The 20000-nt window shown below is 43.7% G+C and overlaps 1 protein-coding gene across 7 annotated transcripts in view; it reads left to right on the forward strand.

Moving 5' to 3' along the window:
• jakmip3 (Janus kinase and microtubule interacting protein 3) overlaps positions 1–20000 on the forward strand; it is a 36732-nt gene that overhangs the window by 8292 nt on the left and 8440 nt on the right. For 3 of the 7 annotated variants that reach the window (XM_061981219.2, XM_072912078.1, XM_072912077.1), the window contains exons 4-11: positions 3900–4139; positions 4732–4932; positions 5196–5309; positions 5410–5556; positions 5634–5771; positions 5850–5885; positions 5947–6018; positions 6582–6686. In XM_061981219.2, the coding sequence (XP_061837203.1) occupies positions 3900–4139; positions 4732–4932; positions 5196–5309; positions 5410–5556; positions 5634–5771; positions 5850–5885; positions 5947–6018; positions 6582–6686 (1053 nt within the window). The remainder of the gene's footprint in view (positions 1–3899; positions 4140–4731; positions 4933–5195; positions 5310–5409; positions 5557–5633; positions 5772–5849; positions 5886–5946; positions 6019–6581; positions 6687–20000) is intronic. The other 4 variants (XM_061981222.2, XM_072912079.1, XM_061981220.1 and 1 more) reach the window with 3 other exon arrangements.

Here is a 20000-nt window from a genome sequence, read left to right on the forward strand (position 1 = left end):
CAAGGGCCTATCCTTGAGCCATCTATCAGTGTGGTGCACCAGGAAGGGTCAATGTCACCCAATTTGTTGGGGGGCGAAGAGGGTCCTGTGAATTGAAAACATGTGTAATTCAGCTTTTGGGCCACAAAGGGAAGAAGTCGGGTGGAATTGTCAACAGGAGGGTAAACACTAGCCAACAAATGGCACCCTGGCGGCGTGGGTTCAGAAAACAAGGAGATAAGACAGTTTGAGCCATTTGTGTCAGTCAACTTAAAAGGGGCGGGGTAAGTGTGGGGAAAGGGACGTCCAGCGGAACAAGCAACACAGTCACCCATGTTTTGGCTCTTGGCCATGCTAGTCATCCACCTGAGCCACAGGTTGCCTGCACCTGCTCCGAAGGTCAAAGCTACCAGGTCTTCGGTGGTGATGTCATTAGTATACACAGATGTGAGAGCCTTTGAAACGTCACCAAGGTGGAGTGGCACTTTAGGTGCTACAGAGGGTGTAGAGGTAGTTAACGCCCTCTCAAGGACATTCATTTTAATAATCCCTTTAGGGTCTGGACCAGTCTGGTCAACCCCCAAAACAACATAAAAGGGACTAGGCATGGCACCCACGTTGTCAATTGTAAGGGCGAGGGGGTTCTGGGAACCATCAAAATTCCTCTGAAAGGTCATCCCTTTCAGAACAATTTTGAATTGTGGAGGTCTGCTGGAATAATAGGGATCAGGGGGATTCCAATGCCCTGTGTAGTGGGTTACTTGCGTCCACGAGGGGCACCACTTACCAGAGTATGTTGTCTGTTCCGACACCAATGATTCAGGGTTGAGTCGTACCAGAGATAGAGGTTACTACCACGGTAATAGCTAGTATGTCCCCCGCAATCAATCACACTGCACAAGTCAAAAAAATAAGTCTTGCTGTCCCCCTTGACCCAGTCTATTTCAAGTCCGCCATATGTTCTAAGACACTTGTCAGTCACTATCGTCGGGAAGGAATGACTGAGGCACAAGGACAGTAAAACAAGCCCAAGCACCAGTCCGTCAGGAAATACTACTTGGTGTAACATCCTGCCTTTCGTCTATCAAAATCAGAGTAATTTAGGTAACGAAATGGGGATAAACATCAAACTTTTCACTTATTGTAACGACACAAATAGTTATGCTGAAAACAAGCAAGAGAAATTGGATAACATCGAGTACATAGGCTGGTCTCAAGTAAGGATATACGGTACAGCAGTTGAGCAGGTCTGGTAGATTTAACGACGGTAGACGGCAGCTCAACGGAGGGAGATCTCTCTCGGCGTCGTCTTCCGGGCTGTGAGACTATGTGTTTATGAGTTACTATAGCCTCGCTCTTCTATGACCTGGGGGAGAGGTTACCAGCACGTCACCCCTTTCAGTGGCTAAAATCGAGTCTTCTGCCTGCTCCCGTTCTATATATACACTTATATATATATATATATATATATATATATATATTTATTTATTTATTTATTTATTTATACACACATATATATATATATATATACCTGGTGGTGAGTTGGCTGCGATGGTGGGGGAGGATGCCGGACAGACCTGGCAGGCCCAAACGCATTGTGAGGGTCTGCTGGGAACGTCTGGCAGTCTCCTTTCAGAGAGAGTTTCAATTCCCACCTCCGGAAGAACTTTGAACATGTCACGAGGGAGGTGCTGGACATTGAGCCCGAGTGGACCATGTTCCGCACCTCTATTGTCGAGGCGGCTGATTGGAGCTGTGGCCGCAAGGTAGTTGGTGCCTGTCGTGGCGGTAATCCTACAACCCGTTGGTGGACACCGGCGGTGAGGGATGCCGTCAAGCTGAAGAAGGAGTCCTATCGGGTTCTTTTGGCTCATAGGACTCCGGAGGCAGCGGACAGGTACCGACAGGCCAAGCGGTGTGCGGCTTCAGCGGTCGCGGAGGCAAAAACTCGGACATGGGAGGAGTTCGGCGAGGCCATGGAAAACGACTTCCGGACGGCTTCGAAGTGATTCTGGACCACCATTCGCCGTCTCAGGAAGGGGAAGCATTGCACTGTCAACACCGTGTATGGTGCGGATGGTGTTCTGCTGACCTCGACTGCGGATGTTGTGGATCGGTGGAGGGAATACTTCGAAGACCTCCCCAATCCCACCGACACGTCTTCCTATGAGGAAGCAGTGCCTGGGGAATCTGTGGTGGGCTCTCCTATTTCTGGGGCTGAGGTTGCTGAGATAGTTAAAAAGCTCCTCGGTGGCAAGGCCCCGGGGGTGGATGAGATCCGCCCGGAGTTCCTTAAGGCTCTGGATGCTGTGGGGCTGTCTTGGTTGACAAGACTCTGCAGCATCGCGTGGACATCGGGGGCGGTACCTCTGGATTGGCAGACCGGGTGGGTGGTTCCTCTCTTTAAGAAGGGGAACCGGAGGGTGTGTTCCAACTATCGTGGGATCACACTCCTCAGCCTTCCTGGTAAGGTCTATTCAGGTGAACTGGAGAGGAGGCTACGCCGGATAGTCAAACCTCGGATTCAGGAGGAACAGTGTGGTTTTCGTCCTGGTCGTGGAACTGTGGACCAGCTCTATACTCTCGGCAGGGTCCTTGAGGGTGCATGGGAGTTTGCCCAACCAGTCTACATGTGCTTTGTGGACTTGGAGAAGGCATTTGACCGTGTCCCTCGGGAGGTCCTGTGGGGAGTGCTCAGAGAGTATTGGGTATCGGACTGTCTGATTGTGGCTGTCCGCTCCCTGTACTATCAGTGTCAGAGCTTGGTCCGCATTGCCGGCAGTAAGTCAGACACGTTTCCAGTGAGGGTTGGACTCCGCCAAGGCTGCCCTTTGTCACCCATTCTGTTCATAACTTTTATGGACAGAATTTCTAGGCGCAGTCAAGGCGTTGAGGGGATCTGGTTTGGTGGCTGGAGGATTAGGTCTCTGCTTTTTGCAGATGATGTGGTCCTGATGGCTTCATCTGGCCAGGATCTTCAGGTCTCACTGGATCGGTTCGCAGCCGAGTGTGAAGAAACTGGGATGAGAATCAGCACCTCCAAGTCCGAGTCCATGGTTCTTGCCCGGAAAAGGGTGGAGTGCCATCTCCGGGTTGGGGAGGAGACCCTGCCCCAAGTGGAGGAGTTCAAGTACCTAGGAGTCTTGTTCACGAGTGAGGGAAAAGTGGATCGTGAGATCGACAGGCGGATCGGTGCGGCGTCTTCAGTAATGCGGACGCTGTATCGATCCGTTGTGGTGAAGAAGGAGCTGAGCCGGAAGGCAAAGCTCTCAATTTACCGGTCGATCTACGTTCCCATCCTCACCTATGGTCATGAGCTTTGGGTTATGACCGAAAGGACAAGATCACGGGTACAAGCGGCCCAAATGAGTTTCCTCCGCCGGGTGGCGGGGCTCTCCCTTAGAGATAGGGTGAGAAGCTCTGCCATCCGGTGGGATCTCAAAGTAAAGCCACTGCTCCACCACATTGAGAGGAGCCAGATGAGGTGGTTCGGGCATCTGGTCAGGATGCCATCCGAACGCCTCCCTCGGGAGGTGTTTAGGGCACGTCTAACCGGTAAGAGGCCACGGGGAAGACCCAGGACACGTTGGGAAGACTATGTCTCCCGGCTGGCCTGGGAACGCGAGGAAAGTCTGGGCTTCCCTGCTTAGGCTGCTGCCCCCGCGACCCGACCTCGGATAAGCGGAGGAAGATGGATGGATGGATGGATGGATATATATATACATATGTATATATATATGTGTGTGTGTGTGTATATATATATATATATATATATACTGTATATATAATATATATATACAGTTTATATATATATATATATATATATATATATATACAGTGTGTATATATATATATATAAACAGTATATATGTGTGTATATGTATGTGTGTGTATGTATATATGTGTGTATGTATATACAGGTAAGGAGTGCCCTGCTGATGGAGGTGGAGGAGACAAGAAGGAGTTGGGAGGCAGAACGTTGTCGCCTCCAGCAGGAAGTTCAGGAGCAACGCGGAGCAAAGAGGAGCGCAGAGGAAGCGCTGGGATTAGCTCACCAAGCTTGTCAGGCCCGAGTAGCCGAGCTCCGATCGGTGCATCACCAACACCAGGAGGAGTTGAACAGAACCAAGAGGGACTGTGAGAGGGAGATCCGCCGACTGGTATGATTGATTAAAAATTGTGGTCTGATGAGACAATTATTAGCTTCAGAAGTAGAACAAGTTTTGACTTGAAGGCTGGTGGTCTCACAAGGAGTGGACCTGGATGATATATTGTCCCACAACTTGTAGCTGATCAACAATATAATAATAATCTAATCATAAAGTAACCTTTTCAAACACAATCAACTTCACCAGTGTTTTTGTAATTGAAAGGTCAAGAACTGAATTAAATGGACTCACAATCTGTGTTAGCAAAAATGTAACAACGTCCCCCAGTGAACATATTTGCTTGTTGGACTCATCTCGGTCACTCCTTTTGAAGACTTAATATTCCCAACATCTTTTTTCTACCTGACCTTGGTTACCTTGCTGAGCTTCTCACGAGCGAGGCTCTCGGTCCGTGCATCCTGAGTGTGTCAGCAAGCAGAGACAAAGACTGTGGATGACTGAGAAGAGGGTTTACTCTGTTCATTGAATGAGGAGCGATGCACAGAGAGAACCCTCTTGTAGCCAAAGACAAAGATGATTTTTGTAGATTATTGGATTGATTGACTCTCAGCCAGGAGCCTTATTTGTACATTTGTATGTCCAGATGGACGAGATCAAAGTGAAAGACAGAGCTGTTAGTGTTTTGGACAAAGCCTTGGGGCTACAGGCTGGCCACGCCCACCGCCTTCAGCTGCAGACTCAGGCTGCTGAGCAGCAAATGGCAGCCCTTAGAGATGCACAAAGGGCGGGACTAAAGGACCCTGGACTTGTCCCTAACCCCGCCTCTAACAATCCTCTCCATACTGTAAGCCAAAATGCTTGTTCTTTGCCCAAGAAGAATGTTCCACCTTTAGTTTGCCAGTAAACATCTCATTCAAGATGACTTTAGACCTTCTTTTGATTGGACAAGAGAAGAGATCACATGACCATACGTGTGTGTGTGTGTGTGTGTGTGTGTGTGTGTGTGTGTGTGTGTGTGTGTGTGTGTGTGTGTGTGTGTGTGTGTGTGTGTGTGTGTGTGTGTGTGTGTGTGTGTGTGTGTGTGTGTGTGTGTGTGTGTGTGTGCAGTCTCAGGAGGACCGTGACACTCGGAGATTTCAGTTGAAAATTGCTGAACTCAGCGCTGTCATCAGGAAGCTGGAAGATCGAAATGCTCTGTTGTCTGAAGAACGCAACGAACTGGTGACACACACACACACACACACACACACACACACACACACACATGTAGTGTGTCTGAGTTCTTACACCTACCATTTGATGTGTTTCCTGCTTGGTGAAGCTGAAACGCCTGAGAGAAACAGAAAGTCAGTTTCTTCCTCTTCTGGACAAAAGCAAAGGTCTGAGCAGAAAGAATGAGGAGCTGTCACTCATGTTGCGTCGCCTTGACAACAAGCTGCGCTTTGTCACCCAGGAGAACATTGAGATGGTAGCTCTTTTGTTTCATCTTGGCAGCACGTTCACCTACAGAATGAGAAGACGTCAAAGCTGTGCTCTGGTCCACAGAGGAGACCGAGTTCTCTGAACGACCTGGACCGCAGAAACCCTGCCGGTTACCATGGTTACAGCCAGGAGGACCAAGAAATGGAGTTCCTACGACTTCAGGTTCTGGAGCAACAACACATCATAGACGACTTGTCCAAGGTTCTTGAAATATTCCAGAACATTGTGCACTGATCTTCAATGAATACCCGACACGTTCCTTCTCCTCCTCTGTTTTAGGCTGTGGAAACAGGAAGTAACGTGAAGAACGTCATTGTAAGTTGTGATAACGCACAAACATCTAGAAAGATCCCACATGCTTTGTTTGTGTTTGCAGGAAAGGGATCTATTATTACGATACAGACGTCAAGAATGTCCCAGAAGAAGAAGAACTTTGAGAGCCTGTCGGGTGAGACAACGTGTTATATTTCATTGTGGGGGAATAATCAACATGTTTGAAGTTTATTTCCAACAGGCACACAATATGACAACGTGTTATATTTCATTGTGGGGGAATAATTAACATGCAATCAATGCTTCAATTCATCATTATATCAATACATCAACCAATCACTCCATCAATCATCAATATTTCAGTCTATCAATCCACCAATCCATCAATATATTAGTCCATTGAGTTTTTTATCCTTTTGATCCTTTTTGTAGTGCTTTTGATACTGTTTTTCCTAATTCTGATCCTATTTGTCCTCCTATGTGTCCTCCTTTTTATCCTGTTTGTCCTCCTTTTGACCCTGTTCGTCCTCCTTTTGATCCTGTTTGTCCTCCTTTTTGATACGGTTTGTCCTCCTTATTGATACGGTTTGTCCTCCTTTTGACCCTGTTCGTCCTCCTTTTGATCCTGTTTGTCCTCCTTTTGACCCTGTTTGTCCTCCCTATGACCCCGGCTGTGTAAATGCTGATGACTTCTTCTGCTCTTGTAATGCGATGCTTTGCTTGCACGTGTGTTTGTAGGTCATAGAAACCTTTTATGGTTACGATGAAGACGTGTCAGTGGATTCAGACGGCTCGTCTTTATCTTTTCACACAGACAACACTCCTGACACGGAACCTGAAGAGGTACTATTTGGACAAAAATAGCATACTAGTCAAAAGTCCAAGAATGAGAATATGGTGTAAAGGTGGGTTTGGATTGACAAAGTCAAACTAATATGAGCTCATAATGGGCAAGTCAAGACTTCTTTATGGTTGATTAGGAGCACGCATACGGTTACAGTTGATTAGGAGCATGCATACAGTTACAGTTGATTAGGAGCATGCATACAGTTACAGTTGATTAGGAGCATGCATACAGTTACAGTTGATTAGGAGCATGCATACGGTTACAGTTGATTAGGAGCATGCATACAGTTACAGTTGATTAGGAGCATGCATACAGTTACAGTTGATTAGGAGCATGCATACAGTTACAGTTGATTAGGAGCACGCATACGGTTACAGTTGATTAGGAGCATGCATACAGTTACAGTTGATTAGGAGCACGCATACAGTTACAGTTGATTAGGAGCATGCATACAGTTACAGTTGATTAGGAGCATGCATACAGTTACAGTTGATTAGGAGCATGCATACAGTTACAGTTGATTAGGAGCATGCATACAGTTACAGTTGATTAGGAGCATGCATACAGTTACAGTTGATTAGGAGCATGCATACAGTTACAGTTGATTAGGAGCATGCATACAGTTACAGTTGATTAGGAGCACGCATACAGTTACAGTTGATTAGGAGCATGCATACAGTTACAGTTGATTAGGAGCATGCATACAGTTACAGTTGATTAGGAGCATGCATACAGTTACAGTTGATTAGGAGCATGCATACAGTTACAGTTGATTAGGAGCATGCATACAGTTACAGTTGATTAGGAGCATGCATACAGTTACAGTTGATTAGGAGCATGCATACAGTTACAGTTGATTAGGAGCATGCATACAGTTACAGTTGATTAGGAGCATGCATACAGTTACAGTTGATTAGGAGCATGCATACAGTTACAGTTGATTAGGAGCATGCATACAGTTACAGTTGATTAGGAGCATGCATACAGTTACAGTTGATTAGGAGCATGCATACAGTTACAGTTGATTAGGAGCATGCATACAGTTACAGTTGATTAGGAGCACGCATACAGTTACAGTTGATTAGGAGCATGCATACAGTTACAGTTGATTAGGAGCATGCATACAGTTACAGTTGATTAGGAGCATGCATACAGTTACAGTTGATTAGGAGCATGCATACAGTTACAGTTGATTAGGAGCACACATACAGTTACAGTTGATTAGGAGCACGCATACAGTTACAGTTGATTAGGAGCATGCATACAGTTACAGTTGATTAGGAGCATGCATACAGTTACAGTTGATTAGGAGCATGCATACAGTTACAGTTGATTAGGAGCATGCATACAGTTACAGTTGATTAGGAGCATGCATACAGTTACAGTTGATTAGGAGCATGCATACAGTTACAGTTGATTAGGAGCATGCATACAGTTACAGTTGATTAGGAGCATGCATACAGTTACAGTTGATTAGGAGCATGCATACAGTTACAGTTGATTAGGAGCATGCATACAGTTACAGTTGATTAGGAGCACGCATACAGTTACAGTTGATTAGGAGCATGCATACAGTTACAGTTGATTAGGAGCACGCATACAGTTACAGTTGATTAGGAGCATGCATACAGTTACAGTTGATTAGGAGCATGCATACAGTTACAGTTGATTAGGAGCATGCATACAGTTACAGTTGATTAGGAGCATGCATACAGTTACAGTTGATTAGGAGCATGCATACAGTTACAGTTGATTAGGAGCATGCATACAGTTACAGTTGATTAGGAGCATGCATACAGTTACAGTTGATTAGGAGCATGCATACAGTTACAGTTGATTAGGAGCATGCATACAGTTACAGTTGATTAGGAGCACGCATACAGTTACAGTTGATTAGGAGCATGCATACAGTTACAGTTGATTAGGAGCACGCATACAGTTACAGTTGATTAGGAGCATGCATACAGTTACAGTTGATTAGGAGCATGCATACAGTTACAGTTGATTAGGAGCATGCATACAGTTACAGTTGATTAGGAGCATGCATACAGTTACAGTTGATTAGGAGCATGCATACAGTTACAGTTGATTAGGAGCATGCATACAGTTACAGTTGATTAGGAGCATGCATACAGTTACAGTTGATTAGGAGCACGCATACAGTTACAGTTGATTAGGAGCATGCATACAGTTACAGTTGATTAGGAGCACGCATACAGTTACAGTTGATTAGGAGCATGCATACAGTTACAGTTGATTAGGAGCATGCATACAGTTACAGTTGATTAGGAGCACACATACAGTTACAGTTGATTAGGAGCATGCATACAGTTACAGTTGATTAGGAGCATGCATACAGTTACAGTTGATTAGGAGCATGCATACAGTTACAGTTGATTAGGAGCATGCATACAGTTACAGTTGATTAGGAGCATGCATACAGTTACAGTTGATTAGGAGCATGCATACAGTTACAGTTGATTAGGAGCACGCATACAGTTACAGTTGATTAGGAGCACGCATACAGTTACAGTTGATTAGGAGCACGCATACAGTTACAGTTGATTAGGAGCACGCATACAGTTACAGTTGATTAGGAGCACACATACAGTTACAGTTGATTAGGAGCATGCATACAGTTACAGTTGATTAGGAGCATGCATACAGTTACAGTTGATTAGGAGCATGCATACAGTTACAGTTGATTAGGAGCATGCATACAGTTACAGTTGATTAGGAGCATGCATACAGTTACAGTTGATTAGGAGCATGCATACAGTTACAGTTGATTAGGAGCATGCATACAGTTACAGTTGATTAGGAGCATGCATACAGTTACAGTTGATTAGGAGCACGCATACAGTTACAGTTGATTAGGAGCATGCATACAGTTACAGTTGATTAGGAGCATGCATACAGTTACAGTTGATTAGGAGCATGCATACAGTTACAGTTGATTAGGAGCATGCATACAGTTACAGTTGATTAGGAGCACGCATACAGTTACAGTTGATTAGGAGCATGCATACAGTTACAGTTGATTAGGAGCACGCATACAGTTACAGTTGATTAGGAGCATGCATACAGTTACAGTTGATTAGGAGCATGCATACAGTTACAGTTGATTAGGAGCATGCATACAGTTACAGTTGATTAGGAGCATGCATACAGTTACAGTTGATTAGGAGCATGCATACAGTTACAGTTGATTAGGAGCATGCATACAGTTACAGTTGATTAGGAGCATGCATACAGTTACAGTTGATTAGGAGCATGCATACAGTTACAGTTGATTAGGAGCATGCATATAGTTACAGTTGATTAGGAGCATGCATACAGTTACAGTTGATTAGGAGCATGCATACAGTTACAGTTGATTAGGAGCATGCATACAGTTACAGTTGATTAGGAGCATGCATACAGTTACAGTTGATTAGGAGCATGCATACAGTTACAGTTGATTAGGAGCATGCATATAGTTACAGTTGATTAGGAGCATGCATACAGTTACAACATATGTCACAATTTCCACTTTGAAATGGAGTAGGAAGAAGCAGCGCTAATTCAATCCTATGCCGTTTCCATTTCATAGCAATTACTAACACTTTCATTCACTTCCTGTTCTCAATGTGTAAACAAATGACTCCATTAATAAGATTCAAAAACCAAAAAATAACAGAAAGATAGTCAAGTCAGGTGTATTTCACAAAATCTATTATCTCACATTCAATTAGTTTAAAATATGTATCATGCTTTTTCTTCCTGTACTTTGTAAACACTTGTTTCAACACTTTCTTAAAGGGGAACTGCACCTTTTTTGGTGTATGGTTCACAATCATTATGAAAGACATTTTTTTAAATTCATTCTGACTTGTGAATAGAAGTCCGCTTGCAGCGGAGCAAATGGGAGGTCCTCTATTCTGCCCATAAAAACATCCAAAAAGCGCCAACAATACTCCATTTCTATTTGGTGACTTGAATATAAAGAAGTATTAGTGATATTGTTACTATAAATATTAACAGGTATTAGTCATAACTCTTTCACAGACAGACTATTTATAGCGGCAACATTTTCATGTTATTATTCATCGCTTATTTTTATATTGTGCTCTTTGCTTTTTGATGTTATAATTGATTATGCTGCTATCTCCGGTGCTGCTACCCTGCATCTCATTGATGTTATAATTGATTATGCTGCTATCTCCGGTGCTGCTACCCTGCATCTCATTGATGTTATAATTGATTATGCTGCTATCTCCGGTGCTGCTACCCTGCATCTCATTGATGTTATAATTGATTATGCTGCTATCTCCGGTGCTGCTACCCTGCATCTCATTGATGTTATAAGTGATTATGCTGCTATCTCCGGTGCTGCTACCCTGCATCTCATTGATGTTATAATTGATTATGCTGCTATCTCTGGTGCTGCTACCCTGCATCTCATTGATGTTATAATTGATTATGCTGCTATCTCCGGTGCTGCTACCCTGCATCTCATTGATGTTATAATTGATTATGCTGCTATCTCCGGTGCTGCTACCCTGCATCTCATTGATGTTATAATTGATTATGCTGCTATCTCCGGTGCTGCTACCCTGCATCTCATTGATGTTATAATTGATTATGCTGCTATCTCTGGTGCTGCTACCCTGCATCTCATTGATGTTATAATTGATTATGCTGCTATCTCTGGTGCTGCTACCCTGCATCTCATTGATGTTATAATTGATTATGCTGCTATCTCCGGTGCTGCTACCCTGCATCTCATTGATGTTATAATTGATTATGCTGCTATCTCCGGTGCTGCTACCCTGCATCTCATTGATGTTATAATTGATTATGCTGCTATCTCCGGTGCTGCTACCCTGCATCTCATTGATGTTATAATTGATTATGCTGCTATCTCCGGTGCTGCTACCCTGCATCTCATTGTCTTCCTGAAAGCAAGGACAATACATTAAATTCATCACTTCCTGTAGGCCAATGTTGACGTCATCCACTGATCAGCTGCTTCCTCCTTTCCTTGCTCGTCAAACTTTATTCTAGATCATACATCATGCCTCTCACCTGGATAGTAGAAGGATGAGGATGTATTCTGACAAGTTGGGACACTTTGACAGCCAATTTAGACCCAAAAGGGCGAGACCGACACGAAAAAGACACTTTGTTCCGCCCCCCTTTTTTGGTGTGGATTGAGTCATTCTTCATCTAAATGGGAATATATGAACATTCTAATGGCAGCAGACATTGTACAGTAAGTGATGTTTTATCATGTTTGTTGGCTCTCAAAAGTCTGCAGTGAGTAATAAACAGTCATGAGGTAAAAAAAAAAAAAAAGAACGTCGTGATGTGGGTTAGAGGGTTAGGGTTAGTTTTTTAAATCAACATGCCACATATGCTTAAAATGATCAAAATGTGTAAATATTACATGTTATTATGAATGTCACTACATGACATATATACTTACATCATGTATATATTACATGTTATTATGAATGTTACTACATGACATATATACTTACATCATGTATATATTACATGTTATTATGAATGTTACTACATGACATATATACTTACATCATGTATATATTACATGTTATTATGAATGTTACTACATGACATGTATACTTACATCATGTATATAATACATGTTATTATGAATGTTACTACATGACATATATACTTACATCATGTATATATTACATGTTATTATGAATGTCACTACATGACATATATACTTACATCATGTATATATTACATGTTATTATGAATGTTACTACATGACATATATACTTACATCATGTATATAATACATGTTATTATGAATGTTACTACATGACATATATACTTACATCATGTATATAATACATGTTATTATGAATGTTACTACATGACATATATACTTACATCATGTATATATTACATGTTATTATGAATGTTACTACATGACATATATACTTACATCATGTATATATTACATGTTATTATGAATGTTACTACATGACATATATACTTACATCATGTATATATTACATGTTATTATGAATGTTACTACATGACATGTATACTTACATCATGTATATAATACATGTTATTATGAATGTTACTACATGACATATATACTTACATCATGTATATATTACATGTTATTATGAATGTCACTACATGACATATATACTTACATCATGTATATATTACATGTTATTATGAATGTTACTACATGACATATATACTTACATCATGTATATAATACATGTTATTATGAATGTTACTACATGACATATATACTTACATCATGTATATATTACATGTTATTATGAATGTTACTACATGACATATATACTTACATGTATATATTACATGTTATTATGAATGTCACTACATGACATACAGGTAAAAGCCAGTAAATTAGAATATTTTGAAAAACTTGATTTATTTCAGTAATTGCATTCAAAAGGTGTAACTTGTACATTATATTTATTCATTGCACACAGACTGATGCATTCAAATGTTTATTTCATTTAATTTTGATGATTTGAAGTGGCAACAAATGAAAATCCAAAATTCCGTGTGTCACAAAATTAGAATATTACTTAAGGCTAATACAAAAAAGGGATTTTTAGAAATGTTGGCCAACTGAAAAGTATGAAAATGAAAAATATGAGCATGTACAATACTCAATACTTGCTTGGAGCTCCTTTTGCCTCAATTACTGCGTTAATGCGGCGTGGCATGGAGTCGATGAGTTTCTGGCACTGCTCAGGTGTTATGAGAGCCCAGGTTGCTCTGATAGTGGCCTTCAACTCTTCTGCGTTTTTGGGTCTGGCATTCTGCATCTTCCTTTTCACAATACCCCACAGATTTTCTATGGGGCTAAGGTCAGGGGAGTTGGCGGGCCAATTTAGAACAGAAATACCATGGTCCGTAAACCAGGCACGGGTAGATTTTGCGCTGTGTGCAGGCGCCAAGTCCTGTTGGAACTTGAAATCTCCATCTCCATAGAGCAGGTCAGCAGCAGGAAGCATGAAGTGCTCTAAAACTTGCTGGTAGACGGCTGCGTTGACCCTGGATCTCAGGAAACAGAGTGGACCGACACCAGCAGATGACATGGCACCCCAAACCATCACTGATGGTGGAAACTTTACACTAGACTTCAGGCAACGTGGATCCTGTGCCTCTTCTGTCTTCCTCCAGACTCTGGGACCTCGATTTCCAAAGGAAATGCAAAATTTGCTTTCGTCAGAAAACATGACTTTGGACCACTCAGCAGCAGTCCAGCTGGTGTCGGTCCACTCTGTTTCCTGAGATCCAGGGTCAACGCAGCCGTCTACCAGCAAGTTTTAGAGCACTTCATGCTTCCTGCTGCTGACCTGCTCTATGGAGATGGAGATTTCAAGTTCCAACAGGACTTGGCGCCTGCACACAGCGCAAAATCTACCCGTGCCTGGTTTACGGACCATGGTATTTCTGTTCTAAATTGGCCCGCCAACTCCCCTGACCTTAGCCCCATAGAAAATCTGTGGGGTATTGTGAAAAGGAAGATGCAGAATGCCAGACCCAAAAACGCAGAAGAGTTGAAGGCCACTATCAGAGCAACCTGGGCTCTCATAACACCTGAGCAGTGCCAGAAACTCATCGACTCCATGCCACGCCGCATTAACGCAGTAATTGAGGCAAAAGGAGCTCCAACCAAGTATTGAGTATTGTACATGCTCATATTTTTCATTTTCATACTTTTCAGTTGGCCAACATTTCTAAAAATCCCTTTTTTGTATTAGCCTTAAGTAATATTCTAATTTTGTGACACACGGAATTTTGGATTTTCATTTGTTGCCACTTCAAATCATCAAAATTAAATGAAATAAACATTTGAATGCATCAGTCTGTGTGCAATGAATAAATATAATGTACAAGTTACACCTTTTGAATGCAATTACTGAAATAAATCAAGTTTTTCATAATATTCTAATTTACTGGCTTTTACCTGTATATACTTACATCATGTATATATTACATGTTATTATGAATGTTACTACATGACATATATACTTACATCATGTATATATTACATGTTATTATGAATGTTACTACATGATATACATACTTTCATCATGTATAACATGTTATTATGAATGTTACTACATGACATATATACTTACATCATGTATATATGACATGTTATTATGAATGTTACTACATGACATATATACTTACATCATGTATATATTACATGTTATTATGAATGTTACTACATGACATATATACTTACATCATGTATATATTACATGTTATTATGAATGTTACTACATGACATATATACTTACATCATGTATATATTACATGTTATTATGAATGTTACTACATGACATATATACTTACATCATGTATATATTACATGTTATTATGAATGTTACTACATGACATATATACTTACATCATGTATATATTACATGTTATTATGAATGTTACTACATGACATATATACTTACATCATGTATATATTACATGTTATTATGAATGTTACTACATGACATATATACTTACATCATGTATATATTACATGTTATTATGAATGTTACTACATGACATACATCATGTATATAAAACCTTATTGGAGGTGTTTGCATGTTTTAAGCGCTTCATAGTCAGAATAGAGAGGCTTCCATAGGCTCCATTGTTAGCTGACTTTTGATCGCTTTTATTTACTATTTAGAATGTATAAAAAATACATCAGTTGTCATTTATTTCATAATGATTGTGAACGATAGGCAAAGTTCCCCCAAAAAAATGCAGTTCCCCTTTAAAGTGGATCATATTGTTGACATTGTTTACTAATCCATCCCATCATTTAGTTCCACATACTGATTGATTGATTGATTGATTGAGACTTTTATTAGTAGATTGCATAGTACAGTACATATTCCGTACAATTGACCACTAAATGGTAACACCCCAATAAGTTTATCACACTTGTTTAAGTCTACGTTGATCAATTGATGGTAATGATATGCTAAAGGTTTTAAGTGTTGTAGGAGGAAAATGTAATTGAACACATTTGTATGCACGTACAACACACGTGCATACAAATGTGTTCAATTACATTTTCCTCCTAGGTAATATTTATTTTTTGTTGAGAACAACATTCTTGGCGAGGAAGTTATAGTTGACATCATTTTAGATGTTTGCAAATGCACCAAATCTTTCAATTTCAATATTTGTGATTCAATAAATAAAGTGTTTGTAAGTTCTCTATATTCAATATTATGTATTATTATAACTCATCTTTTTGTATCACAGTTAGTGAATAAGTGTCATTATGACATATTTCCACACAATAAGTCAGAAGTGTAACACTAGTGAGCAGTAGACTATATAAAGTGAGTTTTGGTCCCCAACATATTTACATGTCTTCATTATTGACGTGTTTCTTGCTACTTTGTGTTGTATATTTGGACCAGCTTTCCAGTTCATTGTATCGTCCAACATTACGCCCAAAATGTCATTTATTTGACTGTCAATGTCTACTGTGTCTCTTCTAGTCTTACCAAATATCATTATTGTAGTTTCTCTTCTAGTCTTACCAAATATCATTATTGTAGTTTCTCTTCTAGTCTGACCAAATATCATTATTGTAGTTTCTCTTCTAGTCTTACCAAATATCATTGTTGTAGTTTCTCTTCTAGTCTTACCAAATATCATTATTGTAGTTTCTCTTCTAGTCTTACTAAATATCATTATTGTAGTTTCTCTTCTAGTCTTACCTAATATCATTATTGTAGTTTCTCTTCTAGTCTTACCAAATATCATTATTGTAGTTTCTCTTCTAGTCTTACTAAATATCATTATTGTAGTTTCTCTTCTAGTCTTACCTAATATCATTATTGTAGTTTCTCTTCTAGTCTTACCAAATATCATTATTGTAGTTTCTCTTCTATCCATCCATCCATCCATCATCTTCTTCCACTTATCCGAGGTCGGGTCGCGGGGGCAGCAGCCTAAGCAGGGAAGCCCAGACTTCCCTCTCCCCAGCCACTTCATCCAGCTCCTCCCGGGGGATCCCGAGGCGTTCCCAGGCCAGCCGGGAGACATAGTCTTCCCAACGTATCCTGGGTCTTCCCCGTGGCCTCCTACCGGTCGGACGTGCCCTAAACACCTCCCTAGGGAGGCGTTCGGGTGGCATCCTGACCAGATGCCCGAACCACCTCATCTGGCTCCTCTCCATGTGGAGGAGCAGCGGCTTTACTTTGAGCTCCTCCCGGATGGCAGAGCTTCTCACCCTATCTCTAAGGGAGAGCCCCGCCACCTGGCGGAGGAAACTCATTTCAGCCGCTTGTACCCGTGATCTTGTCCTTTCGGTCATAACCCAAAGCTCATGACCATAGGTGAGGATGGGAACGTAGATCGACCGGTAAATTGAGAGCTTTGCCTTCCGGCTCAGCTCCTTCTTCACCACAACGGATCGATACAGCGTCCGCATTACTGAAGACGCCGCGCCGATCCGCCTGTCTATCTCACCATCCACTCTTCCCTCACTCGTGAACAAGACTCCGAGGTACTTGAACTCCTCCACTTGGGGCAAGATCTCCTCCCCAACCCGGAGATGGCACTCCACCCTTTTCCGGGCGAGAACCATGGACTCGGGCTTGGAGGTGCTGATTCTCATCCCAGTCGCTTCACACTCGACTGCGAACCGATCCAGCGAGAGCTGAAGATCCTGGCCAGATGAAGCCATCAGGACCACATCATGTGCAAAAAGCAGAGACCTAATCCTGCAGCCACCAAACCGGATCCCCTCAACGTCTTGACTGCGCCTAGAAATTCTGTCCATAAAAGTTATGAACAGAATGGGTGACAAAGGGCAGCCTTGGCGGAGTCCAACCCTCACTGGAAACGTGTCCGACTTACTACCGGCAATGCGGACCAAGCTCTGGCACTGAGCATACAGGGAGCGGACCGCCACAATCAGACAGTCCGATACCCCATACTCCCTGAGCACTCCCCACAGGACTTCCCGAGGGACACGGTCGAATGCCTTCTCCAAGTCCACAAAACACATGTAGACTGGTTGGGCAAACTCCCATGCACCCTCAAGGACCCTGCCGAGAGTATAGAGCTGGTCCACAGTTCCACGACCAGGACGAAAACCACACTGTTCCTCCTGAATCCGAGGTTCGACTATCCGGCGTAGCCTCCTCTCCAGTACACCTGAATAGACCTTACCGGGAAGGCTGAGGAGTGTGATCCCACGATAGTTAGAACACACCCTCCGGTTCCCCTTCTTAAAGAGAGGAACCACCACCCCGGTCTGCCAATCCAGTGGTACCGCCCCCGATGTCCACGCGATGCTGCAGAGTCTTGTCAACCAAGACAGCCCCACAGCATCCAGAGCCTTAAGGAACTCCGGGCGGATCTCATCCACCCCCGGGGCTTTGCCACCGAGGAGCTTTTTAACTACCTCAGCAACCTCAGCCCCAGAAATAGGAGAGCCCACCACAGACTCCCCAGGCACTGCTTCCTCATAGGAAGACGTGTTGGTGGGATTGAGGAGGTCTTCGAAGTATTCCCTCCACCGATCCACAACATCCGCAGTCGAGGTCAGCAGAGCACCATCCTCGCCATACACGGTGTTGATAGTGCACTGCTTCCCCTTCCTGAGGCGGCGGCTGGTGGTCCAGAATTGCTTCAAAGCCGTCCGGAAGTCGTTTTCCATGGCCTCACCGAACTCCTCCCATGTCCGAGTTTTTGCCTCTGCGACCGCTGAAGCCGCACACCGCTTGGCCTGTCGGTACTTGTCCACTGCCTCAGGAGTCCTATGAGCCAAAAGAACCCGATAGGACTCCTTCTTCAGCTTGACGGCATCCCTCACCGCCGGTGTCCACCAACGGGTTCTAGGATTACCGCCACGACAAGCACCAACCACCTTGTGGCCACAGCTCCAATCAGCCGCCTCGACAATAGAGGCGCGGAACATGGTCCATTCGGACTCAATGTCCAGCACCTCCCTCGTGACATGTTCAAAGTTCTTCCGGAGGTGGGAATTGAAACTCTCTCTGACAGGAGACTCTGCTAGACGTTCCCAGCAAACCCTCACAATGCGTTTGGGCCTGCCAGGTCTGTCCGGCATCCTCCCCCACCATCGCAGCCAACCAGGTGGTGATCGGTAGAAAGCTCCGCCCCTCTCTTCACCCGAGTGTCCAAAACATGAGGCCGCAAATCCGATGACACAACTACAAAGTCGATCATGGAACTGCGGCCTAGGGTGTCCTGGTGCCAAGTGCACATATGGACACCCTTATGTTTGAACATGGTGTTCGTTATGGACAATCTGTGACGGGCACAAAAGTCCAATAACAAAACACCGCTCGGGTTCAGATCCGGGCAGCCATTTTTCCCAATCACGCCTCTCCAGGTTTCACTGTCGCTGCCAACATGAGCATTGAAGTCCCCCAGTAGAACGAGGGAATCACCCGGGGGAGCACTCTCAAGTACTCCCTCGAGTGAATCCAAAAAGGGTGGGTACTCTGAGCTGCGGTTTGGCGCGTAAGCGCAAACCACAGTCAGGACCCTTGCCCCCACCCGAAGGCGTAGGGAAGCTACCCTCTCGTCCACCGGGTTGAACTCCAACGTACAGGCTCTGAGCCGGGGGGAAACAAGAATTGCCACCCCAGCCCGTCGCCTCTCACTGCCGGCAACGCCAGAGTGGAAGAGAGTCCAGCCCCTCTCGAGAGAACTGGTTCCAGAGCCCTTGCTGTGCGTCGAAGTGAGTCCGACTATATCTAGCCAGAACTTCTCCACCTCGCGCACTAGCTCAGGCTCCTTCCCCTCCAGCGAGGTGACGTTCCACGTCCCAAGAGCTAGCTTCTGTAGCCGAGGATCGGACCGCCAAGTGCCCTGCCTTCGGCTACCGCCCAGCTCACATCGCACCCGACCTCTATGACCCCTGCTATGGGTGGTGAGCCCATTGGAGGGGGGACCCACGTTGCCTCTTCGGGCTGTGCCCGGCCGGGCCCCATGGGGCCAGGCCCGGCCACCAGGCGCTCGCCATCGTGCCCCACCTCCGGGCCTGGCTCCAGAGGGGGGCCCCGGTGACCCGCGTCCGGGCAAGGGAAATCTGGGTTCCTTGTCAGTGTTATTCATAGAGATCTTCGAGCTGCTCTTTGTCTGATCCCTCACCTAGGACCAGTTTGCCTTGGGAGACCCTACCAGGGGGCATAAAGCCCCCGGACAACATAGCTCCTAGGATCATTGGGACACGCAAACTCCTCTACCACGTTAAGGTGGCAGCTCAGAGAGGAGAGTCTTAGTAAGGA

This window comes from Nerophis lumbriciformis, linkage group LG32 (assembly GCF_033978685.3).
Source record: "Nerophis lumbriciformis linkage group LG32, RoL_Nlum_v2.1, whole genome shotgun sequence".
NCBI classification, from domain to species: domain Eukaryota; kingdom Metazoa; phylum Chordata; class Actinopteri; order Syngnathiformes; family Syngnathidae; genus Nerophis; species Nerophis lumbriciformis.